This window comes from Planococcus citri, chromosome 1 (assembly GCF_950023065.1).
Source record: "Planococcus citri chromosome 1, ihPlaCitr1.1, whole genome shotgun sequence".
NCBI lineage: Eukaryota > Metazoa > Arthropoda > Insecta > Hemiptera > Pseudococcidae > Planococcus > Planococcus citri.
The window spans coordinates 18,941,131-18,962,091 of NC_088677.1; the positions used below are offsets into that span (position 1 = coordinate 18,941,131).

Consider the following 20,961-nt stretch of genomic DNA (forward strand, 5'->3'; position numbering starts at 1 on the left):
CCACAGTCATTATTCTAGAATATTCCGCCCAATAGCGTCACTTGTTGAAATTGTTCGTCATCTGTGATTGGCCCATTAGTCACGTTTGCCGAAGTGCGTCCAGTTGTAACGGTAAACAGCTAAACACAAATCCCTTGATAAAAGAAACCGACATGATGATGGAAAACAGTGATGGCAAAACTTTTTCATTTCAGTTCAAAGTTTTTAGTTTTTAGTTTCAGTTTTATTTTTTTCAGTTCAAGTTTTTAGTTAGTTTTTAGTAAAGTTCTAGATTAGGGAAGTATACGCATACGCCATTTTGGTTCGACACAACGGATGTAAACAACATTAGAACGTATGTACGCATACAATCTTACGTGTAAAAAATGCAATTTTTTCGATTGTTCGCGGGTTCGGGTGAATTTTTAAGTAGTTTCCAGCTAAAGACAATGAAATTTCCTATCGATTGATGTTAAATTTTTGTTATTTCGCGCAAAATTGACGATTTTCTGAATACTTATATTATCCGATTTTTTCATACTATATGTGTCAACTTCAAACTAAAAATACTCGAAATCTTCAGTGAACACACAGGTATTTTAATATAGCAAAATGTTCGTAATTTCTTCGTCTTTAAAATGAGTGTTTATCGAAAGCTCTACATGCAACCGTTCAAAAGTTGTAGAAGTTTAAAGTTGCGAAAACAATGCAAAAACCAACCGCGGATGGTAACTATGGTAAGTATTGAACTTTGAACTAGAATTACTCAAAATTTTCAACGAACACATAGGTATATTAATACAGCAAAACGTTCGTTATTTTATCCTTTTTAAAATGGATCTTTACCGAAAGCTCTACCTTCTACCGTTCAAAAATTCTTGAAGATCAAAGTTGCGGAAAGTGTTCAAATTGTGTTATCACTGTTATCAGTCACTTAGTGTTGATTGTAGAACATTTTCCGCAACTTTGATCTTCAAGAATTTTTGAACGGTAGAAGGTAGAGCTTTCGGTAAAGACCCATTTTAAAAAGGATAAAATAACGAACGTTTTGCTGTATTAATATACCTATGTGTTCGTTGAAAATTTTGAGTAATTCTAGTAATTCAAAGTTCAATACTTACCATCCGCGGTTGGTTTTTGCATTGTTTTCGCAACTTTAAACTTCTACAACTTTTGAACGGTTGCATGTAGAGCTTTCGATAAACACTCATTTTAAAGACGAAGAAATTACGAACATTTTGCTATATTAAAATACCTGTGTGTTCACTGAAGATTTCGAGTATTTTTAGTTTGAAGTTGACACATATAGTATGAAAAAATCGGATAATATAAGTATTCAGAAAATCGTCAATTTTGCGCGAAATAACAAAAATTTAACATCAATCGATAGGAAATTTCATTGTCTTTAGCTGGAAACTACTTAAAAATTCACCCGAACCCGCGAACAATCGAAAAAATTGCATTTTTTACACGTAAGATTGTATGCGTACATACGTTCTAATGTTGTTTACATCCGTTGTGTCGAACCAAAATGGCGTATGCGTATACTTCCCTAATCTAGAACTTTAGTTTTTAGTTTCAGTTTTACTTTTTCCAGTGTTCAAGTTTTTAGTTTCAGTTTTCAGTTTTGTTTTTTTCAGTTCAAGTTTTCAGTTTTTCATTTCAGTTTCAGTTTTCATAATTTTATTTCTTAAGGACCTTGAGTTGAGGTTCAAAACGAAATGAAACTAGACAGCTAAGCAAAGCTTAGCTGCAAAGTGTGCGTAGCTAGCTGCTTTTTCTACAGCTATAACCGTTATTACATCTAGGTAGTGCATAAGTGAATCAACCATGTCACAGTAATGAGAATTTTTGAAACTCTCACTGCTTCAAAATAATAATTGTTTTTCGGTGTTTTCATATTTTCCAAATTACAATAGGTATTTCAGAATAATTTATAAGCTTGTATTGCTTCTAAATTAAGAAATTTCTAGTTGTTTTTCATAGTTTGCATTGTTTTAAAATTTACAAAATTTCAAATCAATTTCCCGAATTCCCCATCGCTACAATTTCATAAAGTTTTCAATAAATTTTCAGAATTTTGCATTGCTGCTGAGTTAGGAAATTTGCAATCAATTTTTAGAATTCACACTGCCTCTAAATAGTCAAATTTTGAATAATTTTTCAGAATTCGTATTGTCTTTAAATTAAAAAATTTCAAATTCAATTTTCAAGTTCATATTGTTCACAAATTGTAAAACGTTTACTCAATTTTTGGAATTTACATTGCCTCCAATTTTTCAGAATTCTCATCTTGTACATAAATATTACAATACTTATTTTATATAATTTTCAAGTTCACATTATCTGCAACTTACAGAACTTTTAATCAATTTTTGGAATTCTCAGCGTCTCTAAATACAAATTTTCATACTATTTTTTTTAGAATTTCCATTGTCTTCAAATTTATAAATTTTCAAACCAACTTTCAGAACTTGCTTTTTATTCTAAATTAAGAATTAAATCTTATAAAATATGTTAAGAATTTGAATTGCCTCTAAATTACACGAAAAAAAATATGGGTAATTTTTACAAAAAAATTTAACTAAATACTGGTATTTAGCACAATTAAGTACCAGATCCCATTTAATAATTTTTACTGTAATCATTTAGTAAAAATTATCATTTTAATAAATTTTGCTATAGGCACCAATAGTAAAAATCATTTTGTTTTAATAATTTTTACTAAATCATGATAATAAAAATTTCATGTTTCAATTGTACAAAAATTAGTTTAATTACTCATTTTGAAGTAATTTTTAAATTATAAGTAAAAAGTTAAAAATTATTCATGTCAAGGTAATTCTTTCTATACTTATGGCTATAGGTAGACAAAAAATTAATGAAATGAATTTTTAGTTAGCAAATGATATCAGAATTCATAACTCAATTTCTGCATTATTTTTGCCCCATTATCATGTACTACGTAGGTAGTAAACTCCAAAGCATTTACCTATCCGATTTTCCTATGAAAAATCTGTCACCTACCTACTTACCTCACGGGGATTCGAACCTGGGTCCCTAAATTTCCTATTCCTACCTACATGCCCTATCCACTCATCCACCACTTCACTACGAGGGTTACGGCATTAAAATAATATATTTGTTTGGTAAACACCCCACCAAGCCACTCCCACTTGAAATACACAGCTGGCAGACTGGGGGTGTAACAGGGTACAATGCAACGCAGCTGTTTATAAAATGATGAAAGGATAAGGCTGGGGGTATAGCAGGGTACAATGAGCGGCAGGTGGTTTACAAGTCCCCTTTCTCCTTTTTTAGGAATTTATGCATTAAAATAATGAACTAAAATTGCAATTACTCAGCAATTACCCATCCGAATTGAATGAAAAATAATCTATTCCCTCCGCCTTAATGATTCTCAAATGGTGTCCAATAGGTACAAAAAACGGTGGGATAGTTTAAGAGAACATTCATGTATAATGAAATTTCATTTCTCAAAGCGAAACCAATAGTGTGCTACGCACACTAAAAATAATTTTCTTTTCTTTCATGAATTTTTTCATACATTCATCTTATTTGCTACTTGGTAGTTGGTAACAAAAACTTCAAATTTCAAATTCAAACATTGCAAACTCAAAAATTATGAATAAATAATTAAATATGCAGGGCTGTGCAGAGAAACCCAGTGTCTGGGGGGGGGCAAAAAAGACAAGTTATGCTACTTGGGAGGAGGATGGAGGATTGCATCGTCCTTTTGCCGACAAAAAATTGTTATTTATAAGTTATAACCACAATAATCAAAATTTTAATTAACATGCTGAGCAGTGAGCACTGTAGTATCAAAAAAACTTTGAAAATCCAGTACTTAGTTCTGTTCTGTTCAGCAAAAGTTTTCAGTTTTGAAAAATTAGTGATTTAAAAAGTAGAACAAGAACAACAAAAATTTTAATGAAAAAATTAGGTTTTTCTGATCTCAACATTTTGCAAATTCACTAGGTTTCAGTCAGGCCTTTTTTGTATTTCTTTTCTGAGGGGGACGCTGAATTGAAGTTGCAAGCCCCTAATTTTCATCCCCCCCCCGCCCAGTGATGGCAAAACTTTTTCATTTCAGTTCAAGTTTTTAGTTTTTACTTTTTAGTTACAGTTTTATTTTTTTCAGTTCAAGTTTTCAGTTTTTAGTTTCAGTTTTATTTTTTTCAGTTCAAGTTTTCAGTTTTAAGTTTCAGTTTTACTTTTTTCAGTTCAAGTTTTTAGTTTCAGTTTTCAGTTTTGCTTTTTTCAGTTCAAGTTTTTATTTCAGTTTTCTATTTCAGTTTCAGTTTTCAAAATTTTTCTTAAAGTTCAAAAGGAAATGAAAAAAAAAATTATTTTCTCTCATGAATTTTTTCATACATTAATCTAATTTGCTACTTGGCAACACTTCAAATTTCAAATTCAAACATTTCAAACTCAAAAATTATGAATAAATATGCAGGGCTGTGCAGAGAAAATCCGGGCCTGAGGGGGCCGAAGAAAAGACAAGTTATGCTGTACTCTATACTTGGGAGGAAGATCGCATCGTCCTTTTGCCGACAAAAAATTGTTATTTTGCCACAATAATCAAAAATCAAAATTTTAATTAACATGCTGAGCAGTGAGCACTGTATAGTATCAAAAAACTTTGAAAATCCAGTAGTTCTGTTCTGTTCAGAAAAAGTGAAAAATTTGCATTTTTTGTACACCTACTTACAATTACAAATGGGTCATTCCATGTCAACTCAACCAAAAAAAGGCGATTCTGAAAGTCATGTCTTTCGATTTCGCTCAAATTTTATTTTACAATATCTACCCACCTAGTAAATAAGAAAGCCGCAATCAGTTTGGCCCCAGCCCCCTCAGGGGGCGGGTGGGGGGAGGGCTTCCATTATTTTCACATTGTCTCGAGGTACTCAACTTCAGCAGACCATTCCTCCAAAACTATGATACTTTGATCAAAACTGATTTCACAGTTCGAAAGGGCATTGAATTTTGAACTTTTTAAGTATTTTGAAATTTTCAAGAGTTGAAAGTTGAACTTTGAATTTGAAAGTTCAAATTTCAAAATGGTGCTATAAGTGGGAGCTACCATTTAAAATTTTGAAAAAGTTTCCATAGATGTACATTTTGATACTTTTTCGAAATATTCAAGTTTCGAGATGGCACTCGTTGACGGAGGGGGAGCACCCCCAACCCCAATTTTGGATGAAACGTTCGAAAGAAAATCTGGGGCATGTGATGTATCGAATTGTATGTTTTTGGCGACGCTGAACACGAATATGACGTTAGATTTTTGATAGGACCCCATCCACGGCCCCCCAACAATTTTTTTGGACTTTTACCTATTGGTGGAGGTTCTGGGGGCCATAAGTGAGGTCGATTTAAAAAACTATGGCTATATTCGTGTTCAGCGATATCGAAAACATACTATTTCATGTGTCACACGAATGTTACCATTTTTTTTGGGTTATCCGCTTTGGGGAGGTGCAGGGGGCCGTGGACGGGTCAAATCAAAAATCTGACGTCATATTCGTGTTCAGCGTCACCAAAAACATATTATTCCATGTGTCGCATGAACAAAACACTTTTTTGAACTTTTACCCCCTTTAGGGAGGTGCTGGGGGCCGTGGATGGGGTCCTATCAAAAATCTAACGTCATATTCGTGTTCAGCGTCGCCAAAAACATACAATTCGATATATCACATGCCCCAGATTTTCTTTCGAACGTTTCACCCAAAATTGGGGTTGGGGGTGCTCCCCCTCCGTCAACGAGTGCCATCTCGAAACTTAAATATTTCGAAAAAGTATCAAAATGTACATCTATGGAAACTTTTTCAAAATTTTAAATGGTAGCTCCCACTTATAGCACCATTTTGAAATTTGAACTTTCAAATTCAAAGTTCAACTTTCAACTTTTGAAAATTTCAAAATACTTGAAAAGTTCTAAATTCAATGTTTTTTGAACTGTGAAATCAGTTTTGATCAAAGTATTGAAAATAATAGAAGCCCCTCCATCCGCCCCCTGAGGGGGCTGGGGCCAAACTGATTGCGGCTTTCTTACTTACTGGGTGAGTAGATATTGTAAAAAAAATTTGAGCGAAATAGAAGGACATGACCCAAAAATGTTGGTTGAGTTGACATGGAATGACCCAAGTAGCATCTTGAATGGCCCCAGCAAAGCGAGGGCAAAAGTTTTCAGCTTTGGAAAATTTGTGATTTAAAAAGTAGAACGACATCAATCGATTTTAATGAAAAAAAAATAGGTTTTTATTTTTGGTTTTTCTGATCTCAACATTTTTCAAATTCAATAGGTTTCTTGAAATTGTAACTCTGACTTCTGAGAAGAGTATCAAATTGACCCATGCAAAGCGAGGGCAAAATATTGGATAATTTGTAGTTCAAAAAGTAGAACAATATCAATTTTAATGAGAGAATTCGCCATTCTGTTTTTCTGATTTCAACTTTTTCTAAATTTCATTTTCATCAATGTTTTTTTTGAAAAGAAAAGATTCAAATTGGCCCGAGCGAAGCGAGGGCAAACATTTTTGAAACAAATAAGAATTTTGATAATAGATTGATGAATTTGTCGACAAAATTCAGTGAATGGCAAAACTTTTACATTTCAGTTCAAGTTTTTAGTTTTTAGTTTCAGTTTCATTTTTTTCAGTTCAAGTTTTCAGTTTTTAGTTTCAGTTTTATTTTTTTCAGTTCAAGTTTTCAGTTTTCAGTTTAAGTTTTTCTCATTTCAGTTCTAGTTTCAGTTTTAGTTTCAGTTTCTCCATTTCAGTTCAAGTTTTTAACCAGTTTCAGTTTTAGTTTCAGTTTCAGTTTTCCATCACTGCCCCCGCCACTGTACATAATTCGAATTTTTGAGAGAAAAAAAATCGAAGCTTCAAACTTTAAATTTTTACAAAATTTTATCAAATGGAGATGGAAAGCTGAAATTTACTCTACACTCCAATTTTAACACCTTCTGAAGACGACTTCAGGTGGGTTCAAGTCATTTTGGAGCCTCCAGCGACTTTTTGAAAATTACTGGAGCCTCTAGTAGATGTTTTTGAAACTCAAAATTTCCACAAAATTTCATCAAACGGAAATGGAAAGTCCAAATTCATTTTGCAAACTAATTTCAATACGCTACGAAGTCGACTGCTGGTGGATTTAAAGTTGTTTTGGAGCCTCCAGCGACTTTTTGAAAGGTCGTATGGCGTTTTTTGGAAAATTGAAATTTCCAAAAAGTAGCTGGAAGCTTCAATACCATTTGAAACCACCATGTACTCGACTTCATATCGCATTGAAATTAGTCAGCGAAATAAATTTCAGCTTTCCATCTCCATTGATGAAATTTTGTAAAAATTTGAAGCTTAAAAAATCTGCTGGAGCCTCCAGTAATTTTCAAAAAGTCGCTGGAGGCTCCAAAATGACTTGAGAACTCACCTGAAGTCGTCTTCAGAGAGTGTTAAAATTGGAGTGTAGAGTAAATTTCAGCTTTCCATCTCCATTTGATGAAATTTTGTAAAAAATTAAAATTTAAAAAATCTGCTGGAGGCTCCAGAATTTTAAAAAAATCGCTGGAGGCTCCAAAACGACTTGAAATTTACCTGCAGTACTTCGTAGCGCATTGAAATCAGTTTGCAGAATAAATTTCTGCTTTTCTACTCCATTTTGATGAAATTTTCTGGAGGCTCCAAAACTGCTCAAAACGGTTTGAAACAGTTTCCAATCGATTTGGTATGTCGAAAATATGGTATATCCCAAATTTCAGCTTTCTTGGTCAATTAGGTGAAATTTTGATTTTTCCCCTCATTTTTGGCCTGAATTTGATTTTCAAAAATTCACCAAAAATCTAAAAATGCACTTTAGCACTTGAAATTTTAACAGGCGAAAATTTTGTGCCCGATCTTTTGATCTACCTTTGTAAGGTTTAAAAAATTTCGTGCAAGGCCTATGTTGGAACGCAAAATCTGCGATTTCGGCCGATCTGTCAATCAAAATGTCCGCCATTTTGTAAGTAGGGCAACTTTTTTTTAGTACAAGGGCTACAAATGTTCCTCAGGACTCCCCCTTTAAGAAAAAAGTTGTCCTAGAGGATCGACGGGGGTGGGGGGGGTGCAATAATTCTTGAGCGGGCTCCTCGACGTGCAAGATAAGTACTTTCGCACTTTACTATTCCGATAATTCAACATTTTTTTAAAAAGTTGCCAAAATTTATTCATTTTTTCATTTTTTTTAAATTCGTTCATTTTTTTAGTTTTTATGGAAATTTTTGACTCCCCCCACAAAAAAGCCCTGGGTTTCTTGAAATTGTAACTCTGAGAAGAGAATCAAAATTCAAATTGACCCAGGCAAAGCGAGTGCAAAAGATTGAATAGTTTGTTGTTCAAAAAGTAGAACAAAATCAATTTTAATGAGAGAATTCGCGATTCGGTTTTTCTGATTTCAACTTTTTCTAAATTTGATTTCCATCAATGGTTTTTTCAAACTCTGACTCTTAGGCTCTTAACGGAAAGAACTAAAGAAGGGATTCAATTCAAATTGGCCGGAGCGAAGCGAGGGCAAAAGCTTTTGAAAAAAATAAAAATTTTGGAGAATAGATTGATGATTTTGTCAAAAAAAATTCAGTGAATGTGAATGGCAAAACTTTTACATTTCAGTTCAAGTTTTTAGTTTTTAGTTTCAGTTTTATTTTTTTCAGTTCAAGTTTTTAGTTTTTAGTTTCAGTTTTATTTTTTTCAGTTCAAGTTTTCAGTTTTCAGTTTAAGTTTTTCTCATTTCAGTTCTAGTTTCAGTTTTAGTTTTCAGTTTTGCTTTTTTCAGTTCAAGTTTTCATTTCAGTTTTCTATTTCAGTTTCAGTTTTCAAAATTTTTCTTAAAGTTCAAAAGGAAATGAAAAAAAAATTATTTTCTTTCATGAATTTTTTCATACATTAATCTAATTTGCTACTTGGCAACAAAAACTTCAAATTTCAAATTCAAACATTTCAAACTCAAAAATTATGAATAAATATGCAGGGCTGTGCAGAGAAAATCCGGGCCTGAGGGGGCCGAAGAAAAGACAAGTTATGCTATACTTGGGAGGAAGATCGCATCGTCCTTTTGCCGACAAAAAATTGTTATTTTGCCACAATAATCAAAATTTTAGCTAACATGCTGAGCACTGAGCACTGTATAGTATCAAAAAACTTTGAAAATCCAGTAGTTCTGTTCTGTTCAGAAAAAGTGAAAATTTTGCATTTTTTGTACACCTACTTACAAGTGGGTCATTCCATGTCAACTCAACCAAAAAAAGGCGATTTTGAAAGTCATGTCTTTCGATTTCGCTCAGTTTTATATTACAATATCTACCCACCCAGTAAGTAAGAAAGCCGCAATCAGTTTGGCCCCAGCCCCCTTAGGGGGCGGGTGTGGGGAGGGCTTTCATTATTTTCACATTGTCTCGAGGTACTCAACTTCAGCAGCCCATTCCTCCAAAACTATGATACTTTGATCAAAACTGATTTCACAGTTCGAAAGGGCATTCAATTTTGAACTTTTTAAGTATTTTGAAATTTTCAAAAGTTGAAAGTTGAACTTTGAATTTGAAAGTTCAAATTTCAAAATGGTGCTGTAAGTGGGAGCTACCATTTAAAATTTTGAAAAAATTTCCATAGATGTACATATTGATACTTTTTTGAAATATTTAAGTTTCGAGATGGCACTCGTTGACGGAGGGGGAGCACCCCCACCCCCAATTTTGGGTGAAACGTTCGAAAGAAATCTGGGGCATGTGATGTATTGAATTGTATGTTTTTGGTGACGCTGAACACGAATATGACGTTAGATTTTTGATAGGACCCCATCCACGGCCCTCAGCACCTCCCCAAAGAGGGTAAAAGTTCAAAAAAGTGTTTTGTTCATGCGACACATGGAATAATATGTTTTTGGTGACGCTGAACACGAGTATGACGTCAGATTTTTGATTGGGCCTCATCCACGGCCCCCAACAATTTTTTTGGACTTTTACCTATTGGGGGAGGTTCTGGGGGCCATAGGTGAGGTCGATGATTTAAAAAACTATGGCTATATTCGTGTTCAGCGATATCGAAAACATACTATTTCATGTGTCACACGAATGTTACCATTTTTTTTTTGGGTTACCCGCTTTGGGGAGGTGCAGGGGGCCGTGGACGGGCCAAATCAAAAATCTGACGTCATATTCGTGTTCAGCGTCACCAAAAACATACAATTCGATATATCACATGCCCCAGATTTTCTTTCAAACGTTTCATCCAAAATTGGGGGTGGGGATGCTCCCCCTCCGTCAACGAGTGCCATCTCGAAACCTAAATATTTCGAAAAAGTATCAAAATTTACATCTATGGAAATTTTTTCAAAATTTTAAATGGTAGCTCCCACTTACAGCGCCATTTTGAAATTTGAACTTTCAAATTGAAAGTTCAACTTTCTACTTTTGAAAATTTCAACATACTTAAAAAGTTCTAAATTCAATGCTTTTTCGAACTGTGAAATCAGTTTTGATCAAAGTATTGAAAATAATAGAAGCCCCTCCATCCGTCCCCTGAGGGGGTTGGGACCAAACTGATTGCGGCTTTCTTACTTACTGGGTGGGTAGATATTGTAAAAAAAATTTGAGCGAAATCGAAGGACATGACCCAAAAACGTTGGTTGAGTTGACATGGAATGACCCAAGTAGCATGTTGAATGGCCCCAGCGAAGCGAGGGCAAAAGTTTTCAGCTTTGGAAAATTTGTGATTTAAAAAGTAGAAGGACATCAATCGATTTTATAGAAAAAAAATAGGTTTTTCTTTTTGGTTTTTCTGATCTCAACATTTTTCAAATTCAATAGGTTTCTTGCAATTGTAACTCTGACTTCTGAGAAGAGTATCAAATTGACCCATGCAAAGCGAGGGCAAAAGATTGGATAATTTGTAGTTCAAAAAGTAGAACAATATCAATTTTAATGAGAGAATTCGCTATTCTGTTTTTCTGATTTCAACTTTTTCTAAATTTCATTTTCATCAATGTTTCTTATGGAAAGAAAAGATTCAAATTGGCTTAATTGGCCCGAGCGAAGCGAGGGCAAAAATTTTTGAAAAAAATAAGAATTTTGAGAATAGATTGATGATTTTGTCGACAAAATTCAGTGAATGGCAAAACTTTTACATTTCAGTTCAAGTTTTTAGTTTTTAGTTTCAGTTTCATTTTTTTCAGTTCAAGTTTTCAGTTTTTAGTTTCAGTTTTATTTTTTTCAGTTCAAGTTTTCAGTTTTCACTTTTCAGTTCAAGTTTTTCTCATTTCAGTTCTAGTTTTAGTTTTAGTTTCAGTTTCTCTTCTCCATTTCAGTTCAAGTTTTTAACCAGTTTGGCAGTTTCAGTTTTAGTTTCAGTTTCAGTTTTCCATCACTGGATTTTCGAGTAAAAAATTTTTGTTGTTGTTGTTGCTTCACCTGCTGGCTCTGCAGTGCTTTGTGCTTACTGCGTATTTAGTGTGTGGGCTTCCTTACCGTAAGAAAATAAACAAACAAAGCTCGTTATCTGCAAAAATGTTTTTTTGTGATAACCCATAAATTCTGCTACATCTACGAGAATAAGTAATAATTATTGCAACGCAAATTATTATTCTCCAAGTTTTCCGTATTACGCTTTCCTTATGATTTGTATTTGCTTTTCTTTGTCATCGCCAGCTTCACCGAAGTTACGTATACGTATGCTTCGTGATTAATTATTTCGCGTTAGTTGTTCGAGTTTATATATTCTATTGATCTGAAAGTGATTAGAAGAGTTTCAGTCTACCTAATTATGAAGAATATCATCGCTTCAACTTCGTTATCACTGATATTTTTGCTGTCAGCGGTAGTAAGTATACGAATAATAATATGTATCTTTGTAGTTACGAGTATATCTGCAGTCCAAGTTTACTTGGACCGCTTGAAACATTCTACAATCAGACTAGTGACTATCCCCCATTACGTTGCTATTTTTTAGGGCAAATGCGATTCGTCTTCTGAGAAAAGGTAAGCAATTTTGTGAAAACCCTCCAGTAAATTATGTATCATGTACAAGTTTTCGTTTCGATTATCTGCGTAGAAATCTCGTCAAAGATTTAGAAGCTAACGAAAAAGATGAAATGTCTAAATTTGCCTTACATACTCTCAACAGTCTAGACGCGACTTATTCGAAAAGAATCCTTTGTCGAGTATTAGATGGCAAGAAACAGGTAATAGATAGTACATCAATAGCAAGTTGAATAAAGTTTTCGACGACGGTATGGTAGGTGGAGGTGCTAGGTGCACGAATACTGGCAATTTATTTTTCTAGTTTGCCAACGGAATCGTTTATAAATTGAAATTATCGTTGGTTGTCGTAGCCGGTAGTAGTTCTGAGGATAAGAATTCGTCGTCGTCGTTGTGCGATGAAAGTGAAGACAAAGTTATCTGCGAAATTGATCTGTTGCGTTCTTACGCGGCTACAGATTACGCCCCCATAAATGTTCAGGTACCTATAGTTCAAAGTCCCATTAATAGTGGAATATGGATTCTTCGTACTTCCTTGTTTTGCTCTGTCTGACTCTGTATCCGTTGACTTTTGCATGATATCGAAAGGTTTTACACTTTTTACTCGGTTGGCGAGGGCGAACTTCTCTTCTGTCGACTGGTGTACCTAAATGTAAATAATTTACTCGTCTTATATGTAAAATACATACATCAATTAAACTGTACATATTTATGTGATGCACTGATGATGATACGGTTTCGGTGTGTGTAGGTCGTGAAATCCGAATGTTCCGACGAATATGGAGGATCAGTTCAAAAACGAGCGATATCCAAAAGAATGGCCGGCGGTATCGAGTCGATAGATATCGATTCTGATCATATTAAAAGCGTCGCAGCGAGATTAGTGGCTAAATTAGATGCCGAATCTGGTTCAGATTGCAAGCGAAAAGTTAATCAAATTTTACAAGCTTCGACTCAGGTAGATATCCATTTTTCGGTTTCTCTCTAGATCCACAACTTATTTTCATTGCTCGAGGAAAATCAGTTTTTTATTTGCTGTTATCTTTTTTAAAATTTATTTTCTAGGTAGTTGCCGGATCTTTACATCGACTCAAATTGGAAATTTGCCCAGATAATTGTGCCCAAGTGAGAAGAAAACACTCTGATTTCGACAAAATTTTCGTTTTTTAAATTTTTTTAACATTTTTTTTTTTGACCGAATTTTCAGGCAAACGAGTGTAAAATATGCGCAGCCAAAGTTTGGGTTAAGGAATGGATGAACTATTTCGAAGTTATGGAATACAGCTGCGATGAAAAGAAATCAAATATTTCCCAAGTAATTTTTCATAAAAAGTCTATTCGTTGGTAAAATACGTTGGTATTTCAAAATCTCAATTCGAAGTAACATTTTTCTGTGTTCTTGTGCAGAATGGTTTAACCGTCGAACAACTGCAATTCCGTCAATTCGCCCAAAAATACAACAAACAATACGAGAGTGAAGAAGAAAAACAACGTAGATTCCACATATTCCGTGGCAATATGAAAAAAATCCAAATGCTCAACGAGGGCGAACAAGGCACCGCCGAATATGGAGTCAACGAATTCGCCGATTTATCCAGTTAGTGTGCACTGTGTATTACCTCGTCCTATAATTACAGGGATTGTACTCAAATTTTTCTCAAAAAAAGTAACTTCAGTAACCAAAAAAATGCTGATGTAAAAAAAATGGCAACTTGGCAAGCAAAAAACTTCAATGCATACTAAACATTACATTTTATTTTAGATTAAAAAAAAAAAAAAAAATAATGAAAATTTAGATAGCAGTTCTTTCAAAAAACACAGAAAAAACCATCAAGATTCGAATACAAACCATTTTTGAAAAAAAAAAACTAGCAAAAGCTCAAAGCAGACAATTGCCAACATTTCGAAAGTAAACTACTCGTAGATCAGAATACGAAAAGAACGTATGAAAAAAATATTGGATTCCGGAAACACAATCGAAAAATGTGTTAAACCACTGAAAAATTGCAAAATTGACAGAAGAGGGGGAAGTCTACCGATACAGGGAGGAACGAAATTTAATCTTTTATTCAAAATCATTTCAAAAATCAAGCACAAAAATACCTACCAATCGTGAAATAGCAAAAATGTTGACATGAGCGAGGATTTGAGGGGAAAAAATTATTCGAGTGTTGAGAAATAATATTTAAATAATACTTAAACAATAATTTGTAAAAAAATTCCATAAATAAGAAGATCATTTTAGAACGGGAAACTTGTTCAAATTAACAGGAAAAGGGAACTGTGGAGGAGAAGGGGGAGAGTGCAATCCAAATTTGGAAAAAAAGTGATTTGTGAAAATCATTTTAAAAATTCGAATTCAAAAAAATGTACCTGGCTTCAAAAAGAAAAACCCCTTTATCAAAAATGTCAATAATTGACACGATTCAAAAAAAATGGAAAAAAGGCGACAAAATTATTTAAATTGAGAGAAAATGACCAAAACAGGAAGCAGAGCAAAGTCGAAAAATAATGTTGAAAAACCTCTTCGTGATCTTCTTTTAATAAATCAAAATTGCGAAATTCAAAATGAACCAAAAAACTGAGTTTCATATAAATTTAAAAAGTTGAAAAAAATCACGAGGATTCCAGAATAAAAATTTGATTAGAAGTAAAAAAAACTCCACGAAAACAATCAAGGTTAAAAAGCACTAAAATTCAAGAAAAAACATTGCAAAAATTGAAAACAAAATTCACGAAATTCAACGATAAAATTGCGAAAACTTCACAAAAATTTACACTCAAAGAAAAACACGAAAATTCGGGGGAAATCGTCAAAAAATTGAAAAATAAAATTTATAATTCAAAAGAATAATAACTTGAAAAAAAAATCAAGAAATCCTCAAAAAAATTATAAATGAAAAATCAAGAAGTCCTCAAGTCTCAAAGTCCAAAAAACTCTCAAAAACTCGAAAAAAAATCTGTAAACAGGAGAATTCCGCAAAAAGTTAAGCATAAAAATTACCAAAATTTGGGGCTAATTTTATTTAAAAAATCTCGAAAATTCAAGAAAAAATTGGGAAATGAATCGATAAATTTTTGAGAAAAATTTCTAGCAAAACTGTTCAAAGAGAGAAGAAATCCGGATGGACCTTCCCTCAAAACTGGGAGGGAAGAATTAGAATAGGAAAAGAGAGAGAGGGATCAACGAATGAAACCACAAAAAGTGAAAACAAAAAAAATAAAGCCATCAAATCTTGAAGAAGCTTCCCTCCCTTCTCGAAAAAAATATCAAAATTTAAAGGAAAATTATGATTTTTGGAAGAAGAAAAATCACTATTCTACAAAAATGTGGGCCAAAAAATCACTTGTTTTTTTAAAGCACGAAACTCAAAAAAACTGTTGAAATAAAAAAAAATGCATTCAAAATTTAGGCAAAAAAAAGGACCACACTTTGGAACAAAAACCACAGAATCGTGAAAATTCAAAGTTAAAAAAGTCAGTCAAAACTGGAGAAACTTCGCCAAAATTTGAAAATAGAAAAAAAATGGAAATTCTGAGAAAATCATCAAAACATTTGAAAAAACAGAACTCGCCAAAATTCAGAAAAATTATACCCGTCAGAATAGGAGAAAATCTACAAAAATTCAAAAGAAAACTCATCGAATTGGCGAAGAAAAAAATTCACAAAATTCAAAAAAAGCTATCGAACCAAAATAAGGAGAATTCCCCACTATTTGAGCAATACAATCACACAAGCTCGAGGGAAAATTTTTATGAAAAAATCAAGAGAATTCAACGCGATAAAATTGGGCAAAAATTCAGAGCAAAATCATGGAAAAAATTTTTTGGAAAAAAATCACCACCAAAATTCAAGATGTTAAAATCAATCAAAACAGGAGAAAATCCAATAAAAACCATCCAGAAATTCAAAAATAATAACACTATGTACCTGTGGAAATTAGAAAACCCCTGAGTACATTTCAAAAGCAAAATCATGAAAATAAAATTTTGTAAAAAAAGGAAATTTGTGAAAAACTGAAAAATCTTGGAAAAAGTAACTTTTAGTAACCAACATTTTTAAAAAGTAACCATAAGTTAATATTAGTAACTTTAGTGACTTGGTTACTTAAGAAGTAACCGAGTACAATCCCTGTGCGATTGGGAACACTTTGATATTTATCATTCTCGATCCGCCGAAAAACTAATTATCTACGATTGTAATTCTTGTATGTAGAATCCGAATTCACCCAATATTATTTGGGTTTGAAACCGAACGGAGACAATATTGAAAAACAGGCGTCAATTCCCAACGTTCGTATACCATCCGAGTTCGATTGGAGAACACACAATGCTGTGACTCCTGTCAAAAATCAGGTACCTACTACTGCATATTTTGTCATCATTCGTAATGAGCTGTGACAGTGAACAAGAAAAATATTGTGTGTTGATAACGATGCGGTCATTTTAGGGTATGTGTGGTTCGTGTTGGGCATTCTCAGTCACCGGCAATATAGAAGGTCAATACGCGATTAAACACAAAAACCTAGTTTCTTTATCAGAACAAGGTAAACTACGCGTTTTTTTCCTTATTTGGTAATTCGAGTACGTTCCGTAAATGAAATCTTACTCTTACCTATTACTTGTGCGTAGAATTGGTCGATTGCGACACCGAAGATAACGGTTGCGGCGGAGGATACATGACGACCGCGTATCATGCTATCGAAAAAATTGGCGGATTAGAACAAGAAAAAGATTACCCTTACGAAGGATCTAATGATAAATGCGTCTTCAACAAATCCGAAGTGGCCGCTAAAGTCGTCGATAGCGTTAATATTACGAGTAATGAGACTGAAATGGCCCAATGGCTATTTAAAAACGGTCCTATTTCTATTGGACTTAATGCGTTCGCTATGCAGGCAAGTATTCCTTTTCCCAAGATTTACTTTTGTACCAAGTCAGCTAAATGATGACATTTTTCATTTGTTTAAACAGTTCTACATTAGAGGTGTATCTAAGCCTTGGAAATTCTTATGTAATCCGAATGAATTAGATCACGGTGTTCTGATCGTTGGATACGGACAATACAGTAAGTTTTTTAATCTATGCTCACACAGTATGACACAAAAGTAGTGCTCGGTGACCTTTATTTCCAAGTGGAAAGAGCTAGCGAGATGAATGAAGCGGCGTTGAGTAGGGAAAAATAGGGGCTTTCAAAAGCAACGGTGAAAATTTCAGGCCCATGCACAGGGTGTCCACAAAATAAAAAATAGGTTTGGTCAAAAAATTCAAACTGGTTTTTATTGGCGCAATGTATTCTACACACTAAGGCGACAAAAACGTGGTATGAATTTTTTGAAACCGGTTCATTAATTTGCAACCAGTTAACAAAAAATACCCAAAAATTGTAGATAGAGAAAAAAGCTTGAAACATAAGTTGTAAAGCGTGAAAAATTACACAAAGCGTGAAAAATTACACAATTCTGTCTAATCACATTTTGAAACCGGTTCATTGGTTTGCATTTAGCAACCAGTTTTTGACAATCACCTAAAAGTTATATGTAGATAGAGAAAAAAGCTGGAAACAAAAGTTGTAGAGCGTGAAAAATTGAACCATTTTCGTTGATCGGATTTTGAAACCGGTTCATTAATTAGCAACCAGTTATCAAAAATGACCTAAAAATTAGAGATGGAGGAAAAAAGCTTGAAACAAAAGTTGTGGGGCATGAAAAATTACACAATATTCTGTTCAATAACATTGTGAAACCGGTTCATTGGTTCGCATTTAGTAACCATGTTTTTGACAGTCACCTAAAAATTAAAGATAGAGAAGAATGTTTGAACCATAAGTTGTAGAGTGTGAAAAATTCAACCATTTTTGTTGGTCAGATTTTGAAACCGGTTCATTACATCGCAGCAAGCCATCAAAAGTTACCCGGTTGCAAGTTAATTAGCCATTTTCAAAATCCCATCAGCAAAAATGGTTCAGTTTTTCACACTGCACAACTGTTGTTTCAAACTTTTTTCTCTATCTTCAAATTTTTGGTGATTGTCGAAAACTGGTTGCCAAATTGAAATCAATGAACCGGTTTCAAAATGTGGTTGAACAGAATTGTGTTATTTTTTATGACCCACAACTTTTGTTTCAAGCTTTTTTCTCCATCTCTAATTTTTAGGTAATTTTTCATAACTGATTGCTAATTAATGAACCGGTTTCAAAATTCTATCAATGAAAATGGTTCAATTTTTCACGCTCTACAACTTTTGTTTCAAGCTTTTTTCTCCATTTCTAACGTTTAGGTGATTGTTGAAAACTGGTTGCCAAATTCAAATCAATGAACTGGTTTCAAACTGTGATTGAACAGAATTGTGTTATTTTTCATACCCCACAACTTTTGTTTCAAGCTTTCTTCTCCATCACCAATTATTTTGGTTATTTTTGAGAACTGGTTGCTAATTAATGAACCGGTTTCAAAAAATTCATATCACGTTTTTGTCGCCTTAGTGAGTAAAATACATTGCGGCAATAAAAACCGGTTTGAATTTTTTGACCAAACCGGTTTTTCAATTTGTGGACACCCTGTGCGTGGGTCTGAAATTTTCAAGGTCGCTTTTGAAAGCCCTTATTTTTCCCTACTCAACGCCGCTTCATTCATCTTTCTAGCTCTTTCCACTTAAAAATGAAACCCATCCGGCATCACAGTGGGCTGTGAGAACCCTCAAAACGGGCGTAATTCAAAAACGTACGGTGAACTCTAAAACAATGGTACAATGATATCCTCCCTTATGTTTTTGGAGTCGCAGAATACGAATTTGACAATATTTTTTTGTAGGGGTGGGGGTGAATGAGGGGGTGAAGGGGGCAAAAATTCAAAATTTGACTATAATGATGTGTGATAAGTCGAAATGTATGTTTTTGAGGGTGTAGATCACGAATCTGACAATATTTTTTTCATAGGGGTCAATGGTGGGGGCTGAAGGGGGTGAAAACGGTGAAAAATTCAAAATTTGACTATAATGATGTGTGATATGTCGAAATGTACCGAATATGAATAATTCAACTAAAAGTGAGTAATTTTCATCAATTTACTCGGTTTTAGTTGTTATAAAGTAACTATAAAGGTATAATTTACGTTGAAACTCCGTTTTTTGCCTACTCTGCTGCATAAATAGGAATAGAAAAAATTTTTGCACGTAGATGCACGGGAAATTCCAGTGGCTGGTAATACTTAAGATAGTGTATTTCAAGATGTTAATTGCCATTTTTGCCCTAAAGTGCCCCCGCGACCTCCACAGTCGATTATAGTGAAAAATCTTGGTGAATTTCGTTAAAATGTGACAAATTTTTTCTTCCAGGGACTTTGACGGCTCCCCAATAGAAAATTCTTCATCCCCCACCCTTCACCCCTTCTACACCCTCGAAAACGTACATTTTGACATATCACACGTAATTATGGTCAAATTTTGAATTTTTCACCGTGTTTACCCCCTTCATCCCCCACCAATCACCCCTACGAAAAAAATATTGTCAAATTAATGATCTACACCCTCAATAACATACAATTCGATATATCACACATCATTATGGTCAAAATTTGAATTTTTCACCCCCTTCATCCCCCACCATTCACCCCTACGAAAAAAATATTGTCAAATTCGTGATCTACAACCTCGAAAACATACATTTCGACATATCACACATCATTATAGTCAAATTTTGAATTTTTAAACATTTTCACCCCCTCAGCCCCCATCATTGACCCCTACGAAAAAAATATTGTCAGATTCGTGATCTACACCTTCAAAAACATACATTTCGACATATCACACATCATTGTAGTCAAATTTTGACTTTTTCGCTCCCCTCACCCCCCACCCCTACAAAAAAAATATTGTCAAATTCGTATTCTGCGACCCCAAAAACGTAAGGGAGGATATCATTGTACCATTTTTTTTAGGGTTCATTGTAAATTTTTGAATTACACCCGTTTTGAGGGTGCTCACAGCCCACTGTGCGGCACTACTTTTGTGTCATACTGTAGATAGGTAGCTTAGGTACCGAAGGAATAAGATAGACGAATGATCTCGTTATTTTTTCTTTCTTTAGAAAAACTACCGTACTGGATTATCAAGAATAGCTGGGGTCCTCACTGGGGAGAAAGTGTAAGTACTACTCGGTGTATTGTTTGAACCTTTGTCAGAATATTATGAATACGTATCATTTTCACGACGAGCTATATTCTTCTCCTTCTCTAGGGCTATTATCGCTTATACAGAGGATCGGGAGCATGCGGAGTCAATAAAATGGCTTCTTCCGCCATCGTTGATTAAATACCAAATCCAAAATCAGGTGGATATTTTGTAGCGTCTAGCGAATCCACTACTTGATTGGTAACGATATGTGATCTGCATTGAAGTCTTTTTTACGTTTCATTTTTACGCAATTGTATACCTATTACTTAGTTTAGTGTGGAATATATCAATATTGTACCTTATAATGTGCCAAGAAATCACTTTTATGTACTTGAAATTTGAATTTGTAGGTAATTAGGTACTTAGACCTACATATTGTACTATTTTGAGTAACACGAATTCAAGTCGTACCTAACCTTACCTCGTTTTTACAAAATTTTTGCTCGGTGGAGTGATTTTTTTTATTCTTAAGTATCTAAGTTTAAATTTAATTTCTGTTATCAAATGTACGGTATTCACGAACCATTCCGATAGTTAAAGGGGTCTTAGGAGTGAGAATGGATTTCACTGCGAAGGTTTTTGAAATTTTAAAAAATCAGCGCGGAAATTCGACTTGACCGCGAAAATTTAGTAAAGGAAACCGTGAAATTTTTTTACTCCGGGTCGCCTTTTATTGAACGAGTTGTGTTGCATATTAAATAAATTATTATAAATTGCGAGTGATTGTTTGATTTTCTCATGGGCAATAAATCGCTACTTTAAAGACTTGGGTTACGGCG

General features: G+C 33.9%; 1 protein-coding gene across 2 annotated transcripts; it reads left to right on the forward strand.

Annotated features, from left to right (window-relative positions):
- Nucleotides 1–11,539: 11,539 nt before the first annotated feature.
- CtsF (Cathepsin F) lies at nt 11,540–20,901 on the forward strand. 2 transcript variants are annotated; one of them, XM_065370214.1, is made up of 14 exons: nt 11,540–11,852; nt 11,982–12,010; nt 12,084–12,213; nt 12,315–12,491; nt 12,762–12,968; nt 13,076–13,135; nt 13,218–13,325; nt 13,418–13,607; nt 16,227–16,366; nt 16,461–16,557; nt 16,643–16,908; nt 16,985–17,078; nt 20,097–20,152; nt 20,246–20,901. In XM_065370214.1, exons 1-14 carry the CDS (start codon nt 11,796–11,798, stop codon nt 20,318–20,320), a joined length of 1,686 nt encoding a protein of 561 aa, XP_065226286.1. In that variant the 5' UTR covers nt 11,540–11,795; the 3' UTR covers nt 20,321–20,901. The 2 variants fall into 2 exon arrangements, with proteins under 2 accessions (XP_065226286.1, XP_065226287.1); XM_065370215.1 differs by lacking the exons at nt 11,982–12,010; nt 12,084–12,213; nt 12,315–12,491 and having other exon boundaries at nt 11,550–11,852.
- Nucleotides 20,902–20,961: the final 60 nt, after the last annotated feature.